General features: G+C 56.8%; 3 protein-coding genes across 9 annotated transcripts; 1 reads left to right on the forward strand and 2 right to left on the reverse strand.

Annotated features, from left to right (window-relative positions):
* The first annotated feature begins 3,195 nt into the window (after positions 1–3,195).
* On the forward strand, positions 3,196–8,585 carry MAD2L2 (mitotic arrest deficient 2 like 2). Of its 2 annotated transcripts, XM_045898700.3 has the most exons (9): positions 3,197–3,351; positions 3,775–3,826; positions 3,921–4,039; positions 5,295–5,366; positions 5,928–6,028; positions 6,906–7,000; positions 7,321–7,394; positions 7,916–8,008; positions 8,242–8,585. In XM_045898700.3, the coding sequence occupies exons 2-9, from the start codon at positions 3,787–3,789 to the stop codon at positions 8,281–8,283; spliced, it is 636 nt and encodes a 211-aa protein (XP_045754656.1). In that variant the 5' UTR covers positions 3,197–3,351; positions 3,775–3,786; the 3' UTR covers positions 8,284–8,585. The 2 variants fall into 2 exon arrangements, with proteins under 2 accessions (XP_064446004.1, XP_045754656.1); XM_064589934.1 differs by lacking the exon at positions 5,295–5,366 and having other exon boundaries at positions 3,196–3,351.
* Positions 8,586–8,703: 118 nt separating this feature from the next.
* FBXO6 (F-box protein 6) lies at positions 8,704–15,365 on the reverse strand. Of its 2 annotated transcripts, none has more exons than XM_045898699.3 (6): positions 15,247–15,365; positions 12,965–13,261; positions 10,832–10,958; positions 10,277–10,372; positions 9,338–9,473; positions 8,704–9,159 (listed from the first exon to the last, which is right to left on the reverse strand). In XM_045898699.3, exons 2-6 carry the CDS (start codon positions 13,227–13,229, stop codon positions 8,920–8,922), a joined length of 864 nt encoding a protein of 287 aa, XP_045754655.1. In that variant the 5' UTR covers positions 13,230–13,261; positions 15,247–15,365; the 3' UTR covers positions 8,704–8,919. The 2 variants fall into 2 exon arrangements, with proteins under 2 accessions (XP_045754655.1, XP_064446003.1); XM_064589933.1 differs by lacking the exon at positions 15,247–15,365 and adding an exon at positions 14,788–15,070.
* A 1,050-nt stretch (positions 15,366–16,415) lies between these two features.
* On the reverse strand, positions 16,416–22,051 carry FBXO44 (F-box protein 44). 5 transcript variants are annotated; one of them, XM_064589935.1, is made up of 6 exons: positions 21,917–22,051; positions 20,308–20,599; positions 18,955–19,081; positions 18,703–18,798; positions 18,457–18,592; positions 16,416–17,582 (listed from the first exon to the last, which is right to left on the reverse strand). In XM_064589935.1, the coding sequence occupies exons 2-6, from the start codon at positions 20,570–20,572 to the stop codon at positions 17,439–17,441; spliced, it is 768 nt and encodes a 255-aa protein (XP_064446005.1). In that variant the 5' UTR covers positions 20,573–20,599; positions 21,917–22,051; the 3' UTR covers positions 16,416–17,438. The 5 variants fall into 5 exon arrangements, with proteins under 5 accessions (XP_064446005.1, XP_064446006.1, XP_045754658.1 ...); XM_064589936.1 differs by lacking the exon at positions 21,917–22,051 and adding an exon at positions 21,576–21,686 and having other exon boundaries at positions 18,457–18,621; positions 18,984–19,081; XM_045898702.3 differs by lacking the exon at positions 21,917–22,051 and adding an exon at positions 21,576–21,684 and having other exon boundaries at positions 18,984–19,081.
* Between the last annotated feature and the right edge of the window lie 14 nt (positions 22,052–22,065).

Below are 22,065 nucleotides of genomic sequence, written 5' to 3' on the forward strand. Positions count from 1 at the left end.
TCCTGCCCACCTCCCCACCCCCATCCCCCAGCCCTACGGAATCGGTGCTACCATTATCCCATTTACAGATGAAGAACCTGAGATTCAGAGAGGGAAGGACCTCACCGCTGGCTAAGGAGCAGTGGTGGGGAGAGGAGCGATGCCTTATGCACAGGGACAGCCTGGTGGGTGCGGGGAGGGGGCACATAGACAGCATCCCCCAGCTCTTGCTTCATTTTTGAAAGCCAATCTTCTCTGCACACCACCACCTGTAGCTCAGGCACTGAAATCCCAGGTCTTTGTTCTCATCCAGAATAAGTCAGGATTCAAGTGGGGCAAGTGGCAATGAGTCACTGTGCACCCTTACTTCCTCTCTCTGGTCTTTCATTAATTCATTTGCATGCACTCACTGAGAACCTGGGTATGGCCAGGCACTGGGTGAGGTGCTGGACCAAAAGTATGAACAAGGCTGGGTCTCTGCTCAGAGGACTTTCCAACTGGCTGGGTCCTTGAGCAGCAGGGGACCAGTGGGATTGTCACCAGGCTTTATGTGGCTGACTCTCTGAGCACCCCCCCCCCCCCGGTCCCTTCCTGTGTTTGGTGTCTTAGGAATCTTAGACAGGGATGGGATGAATGTTGAGTCTTGGGAGGACTTTGGAAGCATCTTAGGGGTCTGGACCCTTCATCACCTGTTGTTTTACCCAGTTCACTAGTTACGTGTTTGTTCCGGGGACCCCAGGAATTCTCCTTTGCCCCTGAAGGCCTTGGTCTTTGCAAGACTTTGTTACATCTTGCCTTCTCTTGGTTTCAATTTAAATGTGTCTTGGGAGTGATTTTCTTTCTGTCCTCATTGCAGACCCTCAGGGACCTGCTCCAGTTGGCAAATAAGCTCTCTCTCCTCCTAAACATCCATCCTTTCCTCCCAGATGCCTTCCTACATATTGTCGTTATGGAGAAAAATATGCAAATAACTTTGAAAAACAGTCAACCAGCAAATGGGTATTCAAAAATGTAATAAATTAACCCCATAATGTAATCTGGGTCCCAAGACTATCCATCACGCTGATGGGCTTAAGATCTAGAAACCCAGATGCCTCAGAGCCCTATGGATAAAAATGACAGATGAGTCCTCATAGAGCTCCCCCTTGGCCCCCCCCCCTCCAGCTTCTTGGCCCCCGTGGAATCCAAGGCTATGTTCATTTCACAAACGAGGAGACAGAGGCCTTTTTGGGGTTAGGGGGCAGATCAACTTGAATCCTTCCTCATCTGTCTCCCCGCCTGCCTTCCTCTGCTTATGGCTGGCTTTGAATCCAAAGCCTCAAATGTAGGCATTTCGTCCATGGGTTTCTAGTTGACAAGGCAGGTGCCCCAAGTGTCAAACAAAAGCTGTTGGGACCTCACTTTCTGCATATGAAAAATGTTGAGTGATGGGTCGTATGTCCGCCAAGGTTTCTTTGAAGTGCTTTAGCTCCGTGGGTCAGGAGACCGACAGGTGGCTTGTACTGTGTCTTCTCAGGGCAGGGGGCTAAGGCTGGGGGCCTGGCATGAGACCCCACGGTGTTCACACTATACCCTGGAGGCCACCCCACAGGAGTAGCTGGACTCTGAGCTTCCCACCCCAGGATCCAATCCTAAGAAACCCTTTACAAGGAATTGCACCCCCCCCCCAAGACTGCCACTTCCAGTTGCCACTGAAAAAAACTGCTTGAACAGCCTCCAGAGAGGGGCAAAGGACCCTTGCTTTCTCCAGCGCTAAAGTAGCCACAATGATGAAATCTCAAGGAGCCAGGGGACACTGTTTACAAGCCATTGAGCTGCTCAACTCCTGTGGCAATGGTCCTCTCCTACATGGCATGACATGGGCAGGGTCCCCAAGTCTTGAGAAGGGCTGTTGTGCCCAAAATGGGCTGCCAGGTGTATCAATTCTTGAAATAAATCATCTATCACTTTGGGGTAAGCATGGAAATTGTATGAAATGCAGACTTTCCTTGGGAACAGCCCAGACTGCTTTGGCCATTCCCATACTTTTTTGGGCATCAGGGCCCTTCGGGAACTTGTTAAAGGGCCAAAACCCCGCTTTGCACCCAGACTGGTCCAGAAGGTCAGGGAGGCCTGGGTTCCAGGTGTTTAATGGGCTCCCGGGGGGGGGGGGGAGGATTCTGATGCAGATTTCCGAGGACTGCCTCTGAGAAATGCTTTGCTGGTATTCCTGGCTTAATGGGCCAAGTTACTTATCCCCTCCCCTGCCTTCACCCCATCAGAATGGGCAAATGCGGGTTTGAAGGCATCCGGAGTGAAAAGGGGTACAGGTCTCCAATACTGAGCTGTAACCAGTGAACATTTCTGGGGAGATCTGTGTACCCACAGGTGGGCGTGACTCCTAACAAGCTCTTATGTCCCTGGAGGTCAGGGGCAATGTCCCCAGGCTTCTGGTCATGATTTGTTACCTATAACTCCACAGCAACTTCTTTGACCTTAGTTTCCCCCCCTGTAAAATAAAGCGGCTGAAAATGAATTGAGGCCCTGGAGTCAGATTAGAAGTCAGAACTAGGTGTGTTTACCAGCTGTGTGATTTTGTCAAATTAGGGAACATCTCTAAGCCTGTTTACCATCTATGAAGTGGGGCTGGAAAATGGGTGCTTAGCTCTGAGGGTTAATGAGGGAATTAAAGAAATCAGTTCTTGACAGATAAATGTTGGTGTTGATTTTAATATTACTATTCTTATATCCCAGGGGCCTCTCAGCCCTTCCAGGGTCCGTGTCTCTAGTGGCCGAGGACAACTCCACGCATCCCCTCCCTCAATAGATGTGTGATTCGGGCAGGTTAGGGCACCCTGTCTTCTGCTGTCCCCGCCCCCAGAGCCGGCGGATTCGCTTTCGGTTGGGCCCTGAGGTCCGGGGATGGTGACTCTGGGGCTAGCAGTAGATGTCGCTGTCTTTAGTCCCCAGCTGTGCCCTCCACCTGGTCCTCACCAGCAACACCCATCCGTCCCCTCTCAGAGCTTCCCAAAGCGAGAGAAATGGCCTGGGGAGCGTAGCGATCTGCAAAGGTGTCTTTTTTCGCGCCCACCCCAAACCGAAGGGAAGCGGCGCGACGCAGTCTCAGCCTCCTCGGGCGCGGGCATCTAGGCGCCGAGGCCGGGCCCCGCCCCTCACAGGCCCCGCCCCTCCGGCTGCCCCTCCCTCCCGCCACCACGGTTGGCTGCGCGGGGGAAGTGGGCGTGGCCGGAGGCGGTCACTAGGACCTGGCGAGGGCCGCGGACGTCATCGAGCGGCCTCCAGGCCCCTGGTTGAGCGGGAGGCGCGAGCGGTCGGGTCGGTGGTTTCCCGCGCTGGGGCCGGGCCCCGAGCCGGGCCCCGAGGCCGGAGCCGGTACCGGGGGAGGGGAGAGGGGCGGGGTTCTCTCCGAGGAGGTTTCCGGCCAGGAAGAGCGGGGGGGAGTCTTATTCCAGCCTAGTTTCGCTCTCCGCGCGTCCCGTTTTACGCTCGTGGGCCTGCGCAACCCGCTGATCCCTCTGTGGCCATGCCCTTTTTGCGAACACAGCTCTGGCCTTTCCTACCCACCGAGGCGGCAGGGCGAGAGGGCCAGTAGACAGGCTGATCGGGGCGCAACTGATGTCCCCGAGCTATGTTGCCAGCGTGGGGGGGGTCCTTTCCAGCCGCCCCGATTCTGTGTGAAGGGGGGGCGTCCTGCCCGGATTCCCCCCAGACGGAGGGGAGGGGCAGTGGAGGCGGGCGGACCCTGCGGCTGCCTGGCCCCTTGGAACTAGCCCCCACTGCTGCCCCACTCCCTAGGTGGCGGTAAGGATGACCACACTCACGCGCCAGGACCTCAACTTTGGTCAAGGTAGGGAGGCGGAGCCTGTGGACCCGGGGTGGGGGGCGAGGGAGGGCCTGGGCCGGCGGGCTTTCCGAGCTCACTGGCTTCTGTCCCCTCGCAGTGGTGGCCGACGTGCTGTGCGAGTTCCTGGAGGTGGCCGTGCATCTCATCCTCTACGTGCGCGAGGTCTACCCGGTGGGCATCTTCCAGAAGCGTAAGAAGTACAACGTGCCTGTCCAGGTGAGCCCCCACGTCTGGGCTGGGGCCACTGGGTCACCCCCGAACCTCAAGGAGGGTAGAGGGTGGATTTTTGAACCGTCCTCCACTTGCAGGCTCAGCCCCTCTCCCCCTCTTCTCCCCAGCGGCCTGGCCTTGCTTTCCAGTTCCCAGCCGCAGCTGACAGCCTGACAGCCTCCCACCCCTACTGCAGTTTTCTGTCCCCTCTGAACTTGAGTTCCCTTTGCCCCAAGTTAGAGACCAGGCCCTGAGATCAGAGTTGCCCCTGGGGCATGGTTGTATTTAAAAGAGCTCCTGAGGCTGGTGAATGGTTGCTTTGAGGAGGTGATTCGTATAAACCTCAGGTACCTTCTCTCTGCCCCCATTGTAATGGGTTGTCTTAGGTCAAAAGGCAGACAAAGCAGTAAATATATGTTCCCCTGTCCCCACTCTCTAGAAGTGCCAGCCCCTTAGAAGGCACTCAGTAAACGTTAGAATAAATGAATGACCCAATACCGGAAGGTGGTGGAAGCTTGAAGGATATACAAGGAAAAGGAAAACAGAATAGCATTTACTGAGCACCTGCTGTGTACTGGGTGCTTCTCTCACTCCTCACTTTGTCTTTACGAGATCTTCCACAGATGAAGTACGTAAAGCTCAGAGAAGTTAAGTGATTTACCTGAGGCCACGTAGCTCTTAGTTCCAGATTCTCAGTGGTTTTTTTTTTTTTTTAGGTTTTATTTATTTATTTATTTGATAGAGAGAGACTCAGCGAGAGAGGGAACACAAGCAGTGGGAGTGGGAGATGGAGAAGCAGGCCTCCTGCCGAGCAGGGAGCCCGATGCAGGGCTCGATCCCAGGACCCTGTGATCATGACCTGAGCCGAAGGCAGACGCTCAACAACTGAGCCACCCAGGCACCCCCAGATTCTCAGTTTTTTAAAATTGATTATATTTTTGGATCCCTTCTCTGGGAAAAATGCCTACATGCCCAAATACACACGATTTAGGGACTTCTCAGCTTCTGGAGGAGCCCACGGACCCCACATTAGAAACCCCCAATGCTATATTAAGTGCTAATGTTGAGACTAAATTCTTATCTTCTAACTTCTCCCTCTCTCTGGATAATTCCAGTTCTTAGCCCCATGATGGGAAGTCAGTGTCCTGGGTGGGGAGCCCTAGGGAACTGCTGGCCTCCCTCCCTGGGCTCCTGGAGGGGTGTCGGGTGGTTTCCCCGTTGGTGCTTCGGGCCTCATGAGCCATCATGGGGTTGTATGCAGATGTCCTGCCACCCAGAGCTGAACCAGTATATCCAGGACACCTTGCACTGTGTCAAGCCACTCCTGGAGAAGGTGAGGGCACCAAGTCCCCCAGCCCACCTCCCCCCCAGTCTGCTCCAATGCTCCGGGATGGGGTGATGCTGGGACTGTGCGGGGTCCCCATGACTCTACACCCAAAAGCCTGTCTCCTATATCCTGGAGACCACCCCTGCCCAGGGACAGACCTCAGGGCACGGGAGCCACATTCGTGTGTGCTGGGCCTGGGAGCCCTGGTTAGTGGAGTTGGCTGAGTGGGGCCTGCCCCAGAGGGTTCTGGGTTTTTCCCCACATCTGTTTCTCTCCCCGTCCCCAATTTCTGTCTGGGCTTGGCCCCTCAGAATTTCCTCCTTCTGTTTTGTCCTGCTCTCTGAGATGTACCCCCATGGGGCCAGGTGTCCTCTCCCCTCTCAGTCTGTACCACTCATGCCAGGGGGTGCCTACTTGAACTTCTCAAACCTTCTGGGCTCTCAGGGACCCTTAGCCTCGAAGCTGAGTGGGGCTGTGAGTGTGCCCTTCCCATCCTTCCTTGGGCAGGGAGGTGGTGGTGGTGGGTGGGTTACCCTGTTCTGGAGTAGGGGATTCCTGTCCTTGCAGAATGATGTGGAGAAAGTGGTGGTGGTAATTTTGGACAAAGAGCACCGCCCAGTGGAGAAATTCGTCTTTGAAATCACCCAGCCTCCATTGCTGTCCATCAGGTAAGCTGCCTCTCCCTGGTCTTCTGGCTGGTTGGTGTGAGGTCCCTAGAAACAGCCCTCACGTTCACCCCTTTAGGGCAGCCCCTGAATACCTTGGCTTGGTCCACATTCTCAGGTCCCTCCTTGGCTGCACCAAGCTGCCTCTCTTCCTTCCTGCCTTTCAGAGCCCCTCTGAAAGCCCACCTCCTCCAGGGAGCTTGGTAAAGAGAACGGCAAGGCACGCCATCCTAACAAGGCCTGTTAGCAGCTGAGCCACAGCTAGCCACCCAGTGCTCTCCCTGTAGCCTCTGTGATGTCCACACCTGGAAAATCATAGGGTTGCTAAATGGCTAGTCCTAACCTCATTTTATAGATGGAGAAACCAAGGACCAGAGAAATGACATGAGCTACCCAGGATCACCCAAATGGTGGCAGAGCCAGGACACAGACCCAGTTTTCTGCCTTCCCAGTCAAGCGTCCAGTCCATAGGCAACCAGAAGCTGCCCTTGGGCAAGGGTATTGGCTGGTCAGGCCACTGGAATCTTTCTCCACTTGCTGTGTAGCCTCGGGCAAGCCCTGTCCATTCCTGGCTTGGTGTCCTGGGGTATGAAGAGGCTTGGGCTGTGTCCTTGTTCTCAGCCTGGGCTGCATATTAGAAGGACCTACAGGGGCTCCCTATGGCCCATTTGGACTTAGTTTGGGATGGGACTTGACATTGGTTTTCAGCTCTCCAGATGATTTTAACTGTGTAGACAAGATAGGTAGCCAGGCGTTTAGGAGCCAACACACTCAGAAGCAGAGAGGGGCTCTGGACCCCCGGGGTCTGCTTCCAGGGTTGACTGCCTGCTGGTGGGAGGGGGCGCCAGTGTGATGGGACATCCTCCTTTTCTCTTCCCAGCTCAGATTCCCTGCTGTCTCACGTGGAGCAGCTGCTCCGAGCCTTCATCCTGAAGATCAGTGTATGTGATGCTGTCCTGGACCACAACCCCCCAGGTGTGCTCATCCCCACGCCCTCATCCTCGGGCATGCCCACAGCTCCCTTGGCTTGGTGTGCGTTCTCAGGGCCCTACTTAGCTGCAGCAAACCGCCACTCTTCCTGCCTTTTAGAACCTCTCTGAAAGTCCACCTCCTCCAGGAAGCTACCCTGATTTCCACCTGGCTTCAGTCTCCCGACTGACCGTGTCTTGTCCTGGCACTTGGTTTCCACTCTTCTCCTCTGGGGGGCTGCCGAGCCAGCCAGGGAGGTGGGAAGAGGCTACGCCCAGTGGCGGGCATGAGGTGGCCTGGCCCTGACCAAACTCTTGCCTCTTCAGGCTGTACCTTCACAGTCTTAGTGCACACGAGAGAAGCTGCCACTCGCAATATGGAGAAGATTCAGGTCATCAAGGTGAGATGAGACTGGTCAGGGAAGCTGGGCAGGGCGACAACAGCTGGGAGGCTCTGAAAACCAGAGTAGGCAGGGCTGTCGCTGACAGTGCCCTCATTACCTTGCTTATGGCAGTGCCTGGCATCCAGTGGCTTTTTGTCGTGTGTTAACTGTGTGGCCACGTGCTTGTCATTGGCCCACCTGGGCACTCAGCATAGAGGAGGGTGGAGCCTCGTCCTGGGGCTGCCAGCTCAGCGGCAGTTCTCGGGGGTGGGGTGGGGTGGGGATGGTCTTTGCCCACCAGTTTCAGAATTGGTGCTTGGGCCTGGTTAAATCACTTGGGTTCCCAGCCCAGCTCGGATCTGTAGACTCGGCCTCTCAGGAGGAAGAAGCTGGACATCTGTCATGCTGGGAGTTCCCTAGTGATTCTGCTGCTCCCCGAAGTCTGAGGACCCCAGCTCTGGAGAGGAGAGGGGGTAGCGAAGTGAGGGCAGGCCACGGTCTAGCCCCCTTTCACCCCCTTCCTTTGGTCCCCTCCCTAGGACTTTCCCTGGATCCTGGCAGATGAGCAGGATGTCCACATGCACGACCCCCGGCTGATACCACTAAAAACGATGACGTCAGACATTTTAAAGGTGAGCTGCATGGGGACCTGGTAGGCTTTACTGAAGGTATGCTGAGGCCTTGCCAGAAGCTTATGTATGGCTCAAGGCTTGGAGGAGATGACCAGGGAATACCTGGTATAAGGCAGGTATTCACACACAACCCCAACCTTCGGCAGAGATCTGTCTGCCAGGGGCTTCTGGGCCCTCCTGAGGAGGTGCCGCGGCCGTCCTCCTGACCTTGGCTGTGTATTCCTGCCTACCAGATGCAGCTCTACGTGGAAGAGCGAGCTCATAAAAGCAGCTGAGGGTGTGCCTGCCCCCACCATGGATGCTACAACTGTTGGACATTGGGGGCCCCCAGCCTCGGGAAGTGCTGTAGGGCCACTCTGATTCCAAGTGCTCTTATTGCCTCTGTGTATGGACCACCCACCCTCCTGCGCGGCACTGCTCAGGTCTGGTTGCCTTCATGGAGAAGCTCCCCCCAGGAGGGCAGGGAAGGATGCTCGGACCTTGATTTCTTACCTCCGCCTCCTGGGATTTGGCCGGCCAACACTGTTTGTCTCAAATACTGTGCTGTGATTTGCTTCAATAAAGGGCCCCAAGGGCAGAGCTGGGCTGTCACTAACTGGAGTGGGAGGTACAGGAACAGCCAAATTAACCTGGGAGGAGGGGCAGCTTCGCTGCCAAAGTGCCAAGGGCCCCCACCACTAGACCCAACCCCAGGCTGGTTTTACTGAAAACATTTATTGTCACAAAATGTCAGCGCATATGACAGGGAGTTACCACAAACTCCCTGTGGTGGGTTTGCCCAAGGTTGGAACTGGGGCAGGAGCTCCCGGGGCAGGGGCCCTCACTGCCCACGACAGGCTCAGCTGGAGGGGACCTTTGGAAGTTGGTGGCCCAGACAGAGGACGGATGAATGGCCATCAGATGACAGACTGTCAGAAGGGCCTGTGGAGACGAAGTGAGGAGGGCGGGCGGGCAGCCTTCTCCTGCCCCTGCATGGTCTCAGGCTGAGCTGTGGAGGGGGCTGGGTCCCTGGTCATCTTAGGGCTGATAGTGATGCTGCTGTTGGTGATGCGGGGCCCGTACCAGCCTGCCCAGAATTGGGTGTCCTTGCCCCCATGCTGGAAGAGGATGTGGCGGACCCCTGAGGGGTAATCCGAGAAAGTGTGGGAGACCTGGGAGGAGGGAAGAGGAAGAAGTGATCACGAGGACTGGGGAGGGGAAAAGATGGGGTGATCACTCCACTGGAGAGGGGAAAGGGGAAGCGCCAGGTCCTGCAAGGGAGAGCCAGGCAGGCTGGAAGGCAGGGGCTCCGAGAAGTGGGTGGCGAGGGGCAAGCAGGTGGGGCCTCACCTCAGTCCACTTGGCATTGTTCCACTGATCGATAGTCACGGGCGGGGGCTCGAAGGAGGCCAGGACGATGTAGTTGTCTGAGACCAGCTGGACTCGGATGTGGTAGGTACAGCCACAGTCTGCCCTGGCAGCGAACCTGGGAGAGGGTGGGGCTCAGGACTGTACACCCCCGGACAGAAGGTGACCCTGGAGGAGGGCAGGCAGCAGACCCATAGACTGGCGCTCTGAGTTGGATTGCCCTGCTCTGCTCCTGAGGCCCAGCTGTGCCCCCGGGGTGAGCAATCTCTGGGCGGGGCCACATCAGAGCAAAGTGGCAACCCTTCTGGGTGTCCAGTGAAGACGTCCCCTTAACAAAGCAAAAGGCGCTCCACAGAGATAAGATCCTGGGCTGTGGGAGCTGTGCTTCCTGTACGTGATAACGGATCTGACTGGGGATTCTGGGAGATTCAAGGGGTGGCCTGTGTGATGGGGGCTGGTACAGAGCTCACCCTCTGCTCAGCCCTGCTGTCCACCCCTCTGCAGCTCTGCACGCTCCTCAGACCCCACCCCTTCCCCTTAGAGTGGTGGCCCTGGGGCCTTGCACAGCTCTGGGCACAGAGCAGGAGCCTGGGAAAGAGCTGAGGGATGCACAGTGAAGGGACTAGGGGAGGCAGATGGGCAGAAGGCGTGGGAGTGAGGTCCAGGGAGGCTGGGTCCTGCTGCCTCTGTTGCTCTAGTACCTGTTTGTGACAACTTATCTCTAGGCCTCAGTCTGCCCATCTGTGAGCTGGAATTAGCATTTGCTGATGCAGGGTGGCAGGCCAGGAGGTGCGGAATGAGCAAGTGCTGGCTCCTGGGGCTGCCCCTACCCTAGGACACTGCCGGGCACAGAGTGGGCACTGCCTATAGATGTCCGCAGGAAGAGGGAAGGATGCAGAGCATGGCCCGAGCCCCACTCACCAGTCCTTAACCTCGATTTCAGGCCGGAATGTGTCTAGCAGCTCCTCCCAGTAGCCCTCGGCCTTGAGGTCCACCAGCTGGGACTTGAGGCACATCCTGTGGAGCAAAAAGAAAGGCTTACATTCCCGGGTGTGCTTTGCATGGCCAGGCCCCAGCAGTGTCCCCTGACTGCTGCAGGACCGCTGCCTCTGGCTGGCGCAGGGGCTCTGACCCACTTGTGCCTAGGTGGCACGTGATCCTAGTTCAAGGGCCCCGATGAGGGCACCTCCGTGAATTCCTGTTCCTAGATGAGGAAGCTGCACACACCTCTGACTTACCCTAATCACCCAGTGGCTCCCAGCGGCCTCAGATTACTACCCACCCCCCCACCCCCCGCCACTGCTATTAATCCTGGCCACTGAGTACTCCTGCTCATGGAAAGCAGAGACGCTGAGCCCGTCTGGGAACCACTTTCCTCCAGCTGCACAGGGAGGCCCTCACTTAGGCCTGAGATTTGGCAAAAGGAGTCCTGACCCCTCTCCCCCTCAAAACCACCAGCTCGGTTGTTTATCTTACTCAAAAGATGTGACAAAGTACTTCTTGACTTTGGAGTCCGGAAAATTTGTCCCATGGTCTCCAGGGAGGCTCTCCACCCTCCAGTGGTCTCCCCCATTGGAGTCAATTTGCCAGGATGTCATATCCTCTAGGGAAAAACAGAAGCCGAGGTCAGATCTCCTGTGTAAATGTCCAGTCCGGTCCTGCCCACCTGGGCCAGGGAGGGAGGAAGGGGGTTAAGGCAGGGTTTGCTCATGCTCACATCTCAAGGGTGCACCCCAGCTGTGGCTCAGAGCACCCCTACAGAGTGCCCTTCCTCTAACACGTTTCCACCTGTCCCTGCCATATCAGCTCTGATCTGGGACCCTCCCCCTCCCCCTCCCACTCTGTTCCTGAATGGCTTGACTCCTAGCATGAAGCTGGGGGAAAAAAAAAGTATTACCAAAAATTCTAAACTAGCCTTTCCTTCCTTTCATGTTGCTGAGGGGCTCTGGGAAATACCAAAGTTTCAGTTCTCAAAACAGGAAGTTATGAAGGGCCTGTGATATATTTCTGTCCTTGGTGACTAATGTCAGTTTGTCCCAATGCAGACCACTTACTTGATGACTGACATTTCCCAACACCCTAACTAGCTAACTGAGATCCGAGGGGGCCCAAGGACTGGTTTTCTGGGTTTGCAGCTGTGCCAGCCCTGACCCCCTCTGCCCAGGGTGGGAGGGATAACTGTGAAGGTGGGCATCCTTGGTGCTGGTGGCACGCAGGAACCCCGTATTCGTGATCCCCACCAGGTTGGCTTGTAGGTTCTGGTCTCCCCCTTCAGACTGAGCCAAGAGGACCTTAAAAAAACCCAGCAGTGTTTCCCTGCCAAGGCTTTCCAGAACAATCACCAAGGGAGCTTTTCCAAATTGCTCCCTCTCCTACGAGCCCACACCTATTCCCCGGGTGCCCTGGGGCCTGCCAGGAGAGAACCAGAGGAGTGACACAGAAATCCAGGAGTGGGGCTGTGCCTCGCTTAGGCCCAAGGAGAGATCCAAGCAAGGCCGGACTGATGGCTGCCAGCCCCCAGCCCAGTGCACATCCGGGCTGCAGGGGGGCTCTGTGGAGCTGTGTGAGCTGAGCTGGTGGCCCGGCTGGGCAGCTTCTGAGTGGAATCTGGGGCAGGCAGAGAGACGGAGTGTCTGAGCCACGGTCTATGGGGCCTCTGAGAGGGGCCTGAGGCCCTTCATCGGTCAGGACCAGGCCCCGGCAACTGGGCAGTTCCAGACCTTTGGGTAGGATCCTCACCATGGCCTAACACTCCCCATCTATAAAATGGAGCCAACCCTACTTATTTGGCCAACTCCCCAGGTCCTTGTGAGGATCAAGAGAGAAAATCGACACGACAGGGACTCTAAGTGTACAAACTATGCCTCTGTTAATTGTTGCCGTAGCCCAGCAAGAAGCCTGGTGGGCAGTGGGTGCTCAGTGAAGGAAAAAGACCCTGGCAAGTACAAGAGAACATTACAAGTTAAACAGGGGCCTCAAATGATGTGATTGCAGTCACCTCTGGAAATCCTCCTTTCCTTCCTCTGGGTAATGGGGACAGTGGGAGGATAATGACATTTGTGAAGCCCACAGCCGGGTGAAGTCCTCAGCCGGGTGAAGTCCAGCGCCTGGTACAGAGGACGCCCTCCAAACATGTCAGGCAGCTTAGACTGAGCTAGAGAGGGAAAGGTGAACGTGCAGTTTGTTCATTCATTCAACAAACGTTTTTCGAGCACCGGATGTGTGAAGGCGTCATTGTGGACACTGGGTGTAGAGTGGCAAACAAGACCCATTAGGCCCCTGGACCTTGGAGTTTGTAGCAGAGAAAACAAAAACAAAAACAAAAACCACGAGATACAACAGGCAATTACAGGTTACGAAAGTGCTACGAAGGAACTAAATGGAATGGACAGGATAGAGGTGGGGGAGCACAGTCTCCAGATGGGGGCCCAGGGCAGGTGTCTGAACTGAGACCTGAAGAATGAGGAGGAACCAAGAGCGTGTGGTCCGGTGTCAGGGGTGTGAGAGAACATTCCAGATAGTGTGGGAATCGCAGGGGCAAAGGCCCTGAGTTTCAGGAAAAGGGAGGGAGCCAGCGAGGGAGCCAGCCCGGGGCAGCCCCCAGCCCACCTTCAGCACATGGGTTGCGCAGGAGGTTCCGGCGGAGACTGCACAGGAAGTAGAAGATCTTCCAGTCGGCCACGGGCTGGTCCCAGTCCTTGGTGATGAAGCCGTCCCGCAGGCACTTGCGCTTCCAGAGCGTCACCAGGTCAATGAGGTCTCGCCAGAGGCTGCAGACCAGGCGGCAGTGCAGAAGTAGGTGGTGGGCGGGCACGTGCGTGAACAGCTCCAGCAGAATGTTCTCGGGGAGCTCGTTGATGCTGACTAGGGCCATGGCTGGTGGGGAGGGAGCGGGCGCCCACAGGCCTGTGAGGGGCAACAGTGGTTATGAGCCCTGACCAAGGAGGTGGAGCCCTCAGATTTCCAGGGACCTGGGCCGGGGGCTCTTCATCCTCTTTCTTTGGTGAAACAAGAGGGGCTGGAGCCTTCTTCCAGGACAAAATATGGAGCAGTCACACACGTTGCACACATTTGGAAGAGTGTAATAAAAATGTTAATAAAGACTTTAGGCGTTAATATTTAAAGAGGCCCCCCATCCCCTTGTTAAAAAAAAATAATCGCTTAATTTTAAGTTGTTGGGCCCAGTGAACTGGCAGACCTTGCCGAGGCCACGCTGTTGTCTGAGCTCTGCAGGAATTTGTGGTCAGGTTATTTTAGTGCTGGGAATTCAGTTAGTCTGGGGGTGTAATAAAGATTTTACATTCTACGTCACAGCTTCATTAAGTCATTTAGCTAGTGCTAAAACCAACTTCCTCTCCCCAAATTGCTCACATTGGCCTGGAAGCCAGATGTAATAAAACACCCCAGTGAGGAGCGCCTGCCACTCCATTCTGGTTGGGGCATCAGGCCAGAGCCCACTTTGAAATGCTCAGAAACTGCAAAGCCGATTAACGGACCCTCAGCAAGACTGCCGGGGGGTTGAATCCTGGCTTGCAGTGGTTAGCTGGGGAGCCGTAGCAGGAGCAAGCAACTGTCCCGACCTCAGCAGGGCCGGGAGGACTGAGTTAGTACAAGTAAAGCATTTAGCACCCGGCTGGCAGAAAAGTGCTCCAGAGCATCATTACTTCTACTCTAAGGTTGGCGCGAAAACACTCTCCAATGGTTGTAGTTAGCTGCCCCCAAGAACACCTTCCTCCCTCTACACCTGAGTTGCACAAGGGTTTTGGAAAATTTACAGTGCCACCACCCTGGCCTGAATCTAGATCTCTAAGGGGATCCCCCAGGTGGGGGTGGGGTGGGGGAAGGCAGGCCAGCCACTGTCACTCAGATGGGCCTCATCTGTTCACAGGTGGGAGAGGGAGGGAATATTCCCCTCCCACACCTACAGTCTCTGAGGAGGCTTCTCATTGTCCATAGAGACTTGGCCAAAGAAGCCCTCCACAGACTTCTCAAAGCTACCATCCCAGCAAAAATGAGAGTGGGCGCATCCTCTGGCTCCTGCCCAGGCAGGAGCATTTCAGCATGGCAGAGAACAATAAATAAGGTGCTTGCACCTTGTGCAAAAATGCTATGACGGTAAAAACTCCGCGTGGCTAGGTCTTCTGCTTTTTCAGGAGGAACTCTGAACAATTTCGAAAATACAAAACCTGTCAGGTTTAAAGTGTTGGCAACTTCTAAAAACACTGTCTAGGCCAAATAAAAGTCGCTGCGTCAGAGTTAGAGGCGACTTAGGTACGAAGAGCTCCCCGCCGAGGCGTCCAGAGTCTGGTCTCTGGGTCTGGTCGCACGTTATCAGCCTCCTTAGTTTCTGCCGTTCCTGGGTCTAGGGCGAAGCCTGACTGCGCACGGATGGGGCATGGGGTGAGGCCTCCCCCCCACCACCCCGGGGGTACCTGTGCTTCCCACATGCCCGGCCCGAGTCGCGACCTTCTCAGCGACCCCTGCAGGCACGGTTACTACGCCCATTTCTCGAGAGCAGAAGCTGAGGCTTCGGAAAGCCCGTCCCAGGACCCGCGGGCGTGGGGGTGCCGGGAGGTCCCAGATCGGCCCTGGGCCGGGTCGCCACCAGTGAGGTGTGTGGCCAGGGTGTCGCTCCCAGGAAGCACTTCCGGGAGTCGGAGCCAGAGCCGGGCCGTGCGGGATCCTGCCCTGCGCGTACAGCGCGCCGCCCGGGCCCCCACCCCGCGGCCCCGGACTCCCCGGCCGCGGGAGACTGCGCCGCGGGCTCAGTTAACGCCCCGCCCCTCCTTCCCTCGCCCCCGCCCTCCGGGGTCAGACGCCCAAGCCCTTCCCGGTCCTGTCGCGCCCTCCCCCCCCCCCCCGCCCAGCCCGTTCCCCAGCTGGGCCGCGACCTGGACGCGGGACCTGACGCCCGGCGGGACCGGACCTCCGGGTCGGCCTGGAGCCTGCAGCCCTCGCTGCGCCGTCCGCTGTCGCCCCGCCCCGTGTCACGCGCCGCGCTCGGGCCGCCCCCCTCGGGCTCCGGGGCCGCGCCCACCGCTTTGCCTCGCCCCGCCCACAGCCTTCTTCAGCCGGCAGCCCGCTTCTTCCGCTGCTGCCGGGGCTGCGCGATGGACTCCCCGGACCTCGTAGCCTGAACCTGTCTTCCCCTCCTGGTGATCGGCGGCTCAGCAGCAGGGTCCCACCGCTTCCCTTTGCTTTCTCCTCCCTCCGGGAATTCCGAGCCTTCTCCTAACCTAGTCTCCACCTCTGCGCGAGCCACTCCGAGGACTCTTCACCAGTTTCCTCCGCTATAGGGAGGGAGGCGGGCTTCTCTCCGGAGGGTGATTGCTGAAACTCCGGGCTGGAGCCTGGCTTTCACTAGGGCATGGCCTCGGAGACCTCAGTTTACTCAAAGGTAAAAACCTCTCTGCGTTTTTGTCATGAATTCCTTTCTTCCTTCAACAAGTAATCATCAAGCATCTACTTAAGGCAACCAAAAAGGGTTGTGCAGGCTGTGCACTGCCCAAGGATGCCGGGCCCAGGCCACCTTGTTAACTCGCCAGGGTTGCATCTCCCCCAAGGGTGTCTTTTGCTAACTTACATACAGCTAGTGAGTGGTGTCCCTGCCATGGCTGAGGCCCTAATCCAGCTCACTACTGAGATAATTAAACAGTACATTGAGCACCTACTGTGTGCCATACACGGTTCTAAATGCTTTGGCTTCATCTAATGTCAGTAAAGCACTTGGCAGAGTAGGTGAGACACCAGAGAGCAGTGCCTGCGAGAGTACTGTTGCCCCAGCATGAGGTGTATCCAGGGGCCACCCAGATATCCACCCCCCCCCCACCGCCGCCGCCGCCGGCCTTGTGGCCCCGCCTCTGGAGGAAGCTCACAGTACTGGAGGGCTGCAGGGGTGAGATGTTGGCAGCTCATTAAGGGGTCTGTACTGGGACTCTGGTCCTGCCATAGTCTGGCTCCTGAAATGTCAACCATTCCCTGCACCTTGGACAGAAGCTGCACAGGCTCACCTTCTGCAGGTCCAGGGCAGGACTTCCCATGAAATTTGCCTTTCCTCCCAGAAACCACAGGACACAGTTGGGCTAGGAACACCTTTTATTTAGCTGCATGCAGCAGGGGCAGAATCCGAGCACTGGGGTCCTTCCAGCAGGAGGGAGAGGTAGGAGTGAGGTTGGGCAGGTGGGGAGGTTCAGGAAAGGCAGTTCCAAGGGTGGGATAGGGCATTTCAAGCCCCAGGGAAGCTGGTCGAGGCATGGAGGTGGACAGGTGGTCCTTGAAAACCACCCACTCACCTCATCCAGGGCTTGCATGCCCCATTCTTAGAATCAGGGTCTAATCCTTCCCCCCACCTACCCTGGGTTATCATGCACGGGATTCCAGGGATCTTTTGGAGATTCTGCCCCCACCTGATACCCATCTGACTTCTGGGGCTTCACTGACAGTAAGGTCAGTCCAGACCTGGCCTGGCCCCCACTCCATCTTGGCCCTGCCCATCTCCGACTACGCCTGAGCCTCTGGGTCCAAGTTGCCTCTCCGAGCAGGCGGGCAGAGCAAAGAGCTTGGAAGTGGCAGAATGAGGCAGAGGACAGGCCAGCACAGCCCCTCTTCCACTCCCAGATCTGTCTGAGCTCCATGGTCACCTCCCAACATCTGCACTATGCAGGGCAGCCACAGGCTTGCCAGATGTCCTGACTGTCCCTGCTCCGAGGGCCCCCAATGGAGACAGAGAGAAAGGGCCCAGGAGGGGAAGGTAGAGACACACATCTAGGTTGGCATCTGAGCTTGGAGACCACTCTTGGAGGAGCCTGGGAGAACACCTTGCACCTCCCCAACCTCAGGGGCCCCATCTCTTAAAGGGGTTGACACAGGCCTCCCCTGTCATCACTGGTTGAGACCTGGGGCCTAGAGCACTGGCCCCCCCTTGGCGTGTGAGGGCCGCACAAACTGAGAGGCTCCATAAAATAGGCAACTGTGGGGCAAGGATGAACTAGGAGGTCTGGGGGAGCCTGGTCCCCCTCCCCTTCCCTAACCCAGCCCTTCTCTGACAGCAGTCAGGGTTTGGCGGATCAGGGCTTGGGGGGCGTCAATGCAGGGGAGGCCCGATGGTGATGCTGCTGTTGGTGACCCTCGGGCCGTACCAGCCGGCCCAGTAGTGAGTGTCCACGCCGCCGTGCTGAAACCAGATGTAGCGGACGCCGGGCGGGTAGTTGGAGAACGTGTGAGAGACCTGGCGGGGGCGGGGGGGGGGGACAGGTGGAAGGAGGGAGAGAGGTCAGGAAGGGGCCAAGATCTTAGTGCTGGACAAGGAGTCAGCAGAACTGAGTTCTAGTCCTAACTCTGTGATTTTGGGCAGGCCACTTCTCCTCTCTGCCTCAGTTTCCTCATCTGTAAAATGGAGCAAAATCCTCCCGGGGCCACTCCACAGGATTACCTAAGTACAACTCAAGGGAACTGAAGGGAACTGAAGGAAACTCTGCAAACTGCCCAGAGATGTCCACTACGGTCATCCCTGGACACGTGTGGCTATTTAAGTTGAAATTAATTAAAATTAGATAAAATTAAAAATTCAGTTCCTCAATCACAGCAGAAACTGGCTCTTTTAAGCATTCCATAGTCACACGTGGCTACTGACTACCGTCCTGCACAGTTGCAGACACAGACCGTCTCTCTCATTGCAGAAAATTCTACTGGACAGCACTCGTCAGACTGGCAAACTATGGCTCGGGGCTCACGGCCTGTTTTTGTAAATAAAGTTTTATTGGAACACAGCCATGTCCATAAAGCTGCTTTCTCCACACAATGGCAGAGTTGAAGAGTGGAGTAGTTGTAACAGAGACAACTCGGCCTACAAAGCCTAAAATATCTGCATCTGGCCTGTTAAGAAAATGTTTGCGGCCCCCTGGTCTAGATAGTAATAATAACCGATATTATAACTAATAACAGTCAACCTTTTTGAACATGGCTTTACCAGCATCATTTCAGAGCCTGAGCAGCTGAGGCCCAGGTCAGAAGCAGCAGAGCTGGGGTCTGAACCCAGGCCTGTTTGACTGCAGTCCCGGCCTTGGGCGATATGCCACCTGCCCTCTTCCTGGCCCACATACCTCCCTCCACTTGGCATCGCTCTTCTGCTGGATCGTTGCCGGGTCTGGCTGGAAGGTCCCCAGGGGTGCATGTGCTGACGACAGGAGCTGAACACACAGCTGGTACTTGGACCCGCAGTCTGGCCTGGCTGCAAACCTGCGGGCAGAGGGAGGGCCCATCAGGGCCTTGGAGATGGGGGGCAGGGTGGGGGTGGGGCGCCTGAGTAGCAGGCCCCCCTCCCCCAGACCCTCGCCCCAGGCACTCACCAGTCCTTGACCTTGATGTCCGGCCGTGTGGTGTCCATCAGCTCCTCCCAATACCCTTCGGCCTTGAGGTCCACCACCTGGGACTTGAGGCAGGTGCTAGGGGCGGGCAGAGGGGTGGGAGGGGCTGGGGCTCAGCACTAGGGCACTGGGGGCGGGGGGGGCGAAGACTGCCCTTCCCAGAGCAGGAGACCCTGGGGTGAAGTGACTTGGGTTTCCCCCCAACCCCAACAGTACCCCAGCCTCAGATCTTACTAATAAGAAGTCACGAAGTATTTCTTGACCTGGTCATTGGGGAATTCCTTCCTCTGGTCTCTAGAGAGATCCTCCACCTTCCACTCATCACCTCCATTCACGTCCAGGCTCCAGAATTCAAAGCCCTCTGGCCAGAAAGCAGAATTCACATCATAGGGAAGCACCCCCCCCACCCCCCCAGTGGTCTCTTTCTTGCAAGTGCCCCTTCCTCCCAGATCCTCTCTCTGGATCTCTGTAGCTGCCCTCAAGCCCCATGCTGTGGGACACCGTGTGGGACACTGCAGATCAATAGTGGCCGTCTTCTATTAGATGCTTCCTGTGTGCCCAGCATCATGGTAAGGGATTTCCACTGGGAATCCCAAGACATGTGACCATGTGGATGACCAGATACCTTCTGTGATAGAAAACGCTCTGACACCAGCCAGACAGATCTGATCTGGGGCTAGTCCCAGCTCTACCAGTACTGGGCTGTGTGACCTTAGATAAGTTGCTTTCCCTCTCTGAGCCTTGGTTTTGTCCTCTGTAAACTGGAGTTAAGAACAAGAGCTGGCAAACTTTTTCTGTAAAAGGCCAAAATACTGTAGGTTTTGTGGGCTACATACTATCTCTGTTGCAGTCTCTCTCTCTCTCTCTTTTTTTAAATAACCATTTAAAACTGCAAAAACGACTTTTAGCTTCTGGGCCAGATTTGGCTCATGGACCACAGTATGCCAACTGCTGGTCAAGAACACAGCTTTTGGGGAGCCAAGTGAGGCAGGCATCTGAAAGCTCTGGACAGCTTGGAGTCATTTCATTATCATTTTGCTCCAGAATTTGGCCCACATCATGGGAAATGAGGCACCCATCTCATCCTAGTGTTGAGGCGATGAGTTACGCCACAGTAAGGGGAAAAGGGAGCTCTAGATGATGTAGAAGTTTCGTTTTACCTGTTGTTGTAATATGCTGGAAAGAAGACTGGATCTCTCATTCTTCCATAAGTAAAGTCCCCTTTGCACTCTGGGGCAGTCCTAGGAGGCCTAGCCCTGGAGTCTAGGATCTAGGCCCACAAATTATGGCTCTGACTTCCTGGTCTTGGGTCTTGGGCACAAGTAGTCCCAACTGGCCAACAGTCCCTCTCCTAGGACAGGTCATTGGGGAAATGAGGGTGGAATACAAAAATGCCACTCTTGGCCTCAGTTTGCCCATCTGAAAAATGGGAGCACTAACAGCACCTACCTTTTAGGATTATTGAGAGAGGATTAAAGGAGTTAAACCATCCAAAGTGCCTGGCTCACAGTAAGTGCATAATGAAAGTCAGCTGCTATCATGACAGTGTGTGCGTTGGGGGCATGCCAGACCCACTCTGCACCCCACCTTCAGCACATGGGTTGTGTAGGAGATTCCTGTGGAGGCTGCGTAGGAAGTAGAAGATCTTCCAGTCGGCCACGGGCTGGTCCCAGTCCTCGGTGATGAAGCCCTCCCGCAGGCACTTGCGCTTCCAGAGCGTCACCAGGTCAATGAGGTCTCGCCAGAGGCTGCAGACCAGGCGGCAGTGCAGAAGTAGGTGGCGGGCGGGCACGTGCGTGAACAGCTCCAGCAGAATGTTCTCGGGGAGCTCGTTGATGTTCCCCACGGCCATGGCATGTGGCTTCTGGACGCGCCCCCCCTGTGGTTATTGAAAAGCTGCACTAGAGACCGGGCCCCCTCCCCAGAACTGAGTATTTGCCATTTATGATCTCAGGAAATTCACCGTGCCTCTCCGAGCCTCAGTTTCCTCCTCTGTAAAATGGGGCCAGGAACGGTACTAAAATGGTTTCAAATGACCTGACACAGCAGATGCTTGATAAAAGGTGATTGATTTGGGGGTGCCTGGGTGGCTCAGTCGGTTAAGCCGCTTGCCTTGGGCTCAGGTCATGATCCCTCTGCCCCTGCTCATGCTCTCTTGCTCACTCTCTCTTTCTCAAGTAAATAAATAAAATCTTAAAAAAAAAATAAAGGTGATTGATTTTACTGTCACCTCCCAGCAGCCTCTAACGACGCTAAGGAGACACAGACAGAGGACAGAGAGTCTTCTCTGATTCTAGAGCAAGCCTTTTCCAATGGGCCAGGCTTTAGAGTGTAAGTAACAATGCGCAGGACCGCAGAACCGTCCAGCAAGTCCTCAAACGGAGGAGGGAGAAAGGTTGGGGGCAGGGGGATGATTATCATTGTCTCCGACGGAGGTCCAAAGAGCTCAAGAGACCTTCTCAAGGCCACAGAATAAATGATCTGCCCGGTTGGGACTCGAGAGGGGGTGGGCGACGGGGAAAGGCCTTTCCCATACTCCCACCTCCACCCCCGCGGCTGGGCTTCAGCCTCAGGATCCCCGGCGCGCCTGCAGCCTTCCCACCTCGCGTTGTGGCCTTAAAGTGCCCCCCAAAGCCGGGGCTCGGACCCCTGGGCATCGATTAGCGACCCCAGCCCGGGTTCTAGCCTCTGTCGCCGCTCTCGGCCGCGCCGCGCAGCCCCCGAGGCCTGGGCCTTGTCTGCACCCGGCCTCGCTCCACGCACTGCCCGGAAACCGCCCAGTCCGCCCGCCCGCGGATCCCTGGCCCGCCCGCGTCCCCACCGCGGAGCTCCCCGCGCCCACTCCCCCGCGTCACCTGCGCTCGGCCGCCGCGGCGCGGTCCCTCTCAGCGGTGGGGCTGAGCGGGCCTTGCCTGCCAGAGCTGGAGCGTGCGGCCCCGCCCCGGCCCGCCAGACCCCGCCCTTGCCCCGCCCCCGCCCCTCGGCCCTCCCCGCGCCGTAGGAAAATTACCTGGGGGGGGGGCGCCGGGAGGAGCCTCCGCCCCCCTCCCTCCTCCAGGACTGCGCGCCCCGCACCCTCCACCTGACCCAAACTCGCTGCCCCCTAGCCTCCACCTCCCAGCAGCCACCCCTGGAGGGAGCTGGAAGACGCCCCAAATCGGATTCCCTCCCCCCATTAAAAAACCCGACTCCCGACCTTTCCCAGCCTCCCGGGGCCGCCGAGGAACCGGTAGCCTCAGGCCTGGGGCCGACCGCTCCGGACTGCGGGGCGTCCCGGCGCCGGGCCAAAGGCGGGGCGGGGGCGGAGGCGGGGGCCTTTAAGAGGCGCGGCCAGCCGGGCCCGAC

Source organism: Mirounga angustirostris, unplaced genomic scaffold, assembly GCF_029215605.1.
Source record: "Mirounga angustirostris isolate CCGP_5_RB_7025 unplaced genomic scaffold, mMirAng1.0.hap1 SCAF_4, whole genome shotgun sequence".
NCBI lineage: Eukaryota > Metazoa > Chordata > Mammalia > Carnivora > Phocidae > Mirounga > Mirounga angustirostris.

What these genes read in the sequence shown, in the direction of transcription:
- MAD2L2 (XM_045898700.3), top strand. Translation starts at nt 3,787, where the DNA reads ATGACCACACTCACGCGCCAGGACCTCAACTTTGGTCAAG. An exon ending in GGACCTCAACTTTGGTCAAG is followed by an intron (nt 3,827 to 3,920) that starts GTAGGGAGGCGG and finishes GTCCCCTCGCAG; the next exon opens with TGGTGGCCGACGTGCTGTGC. An exon ending in CCTGGACCACAACCCCCCAG is followed by an intron (nt 7,001 to 7,320) that starts GTGTGCTCATCC and finishes TTGCCTCTTCAG; the next exon opens with GCTGTACCTTCACAGTCTTA.
- FBXO6 (XM_064589933.1), bottom strand. Translation starts at nt 14,860, where the DNA reads ATGGGCGTAGTAACCGTGCCTGCAGGGGTCGCTGAGAAGGTCGCGACT. An exon ending in CGGGCATGTGGGAAGCACAG is followed by an intron (nt 13,262 to 14,787) that starts GTACCCCCGGGG and finishes TGCCCCTCACAG; the next exon opens with GCCTGTGGGCGCCCGCTCCC. An exon ending in GAAATCGAGGTTAAGGACTG is followed by an intron (nt 9,474 to 10,276) that starts GTGAGTGGGGCT and finishes ACCCTCTCCCAG; the next exon opens with GTTCGCTGCCAGGGCAGACT.
- FBXO44 (XM_064589935.1), bottom strand. Translation starts at nt 20,572, where the DNA reads ATGGCCGTGGGGAACATCAACGAGCTCCCCGAGAACATTCTGCTGGAG. An exon ending in ACACAACCCATGTGCTGAAG is followed by an intron (nt 19,082 to 20,307) that starts GTGGGGTGCAGA and finishes CTTTCTGGCCAG; the next exon opens with AGGGCTTTGAATTCTGGAGC. An exon ending in GACATCAAGGTCAAGGACTG is followed by an intron (nt 18,593 to 18,702) that starts GTGAGTGCCTGG and finishes CTCTGCCCGCAG; the next exon opens with GTTTGCAGCCAGGCCAGACT.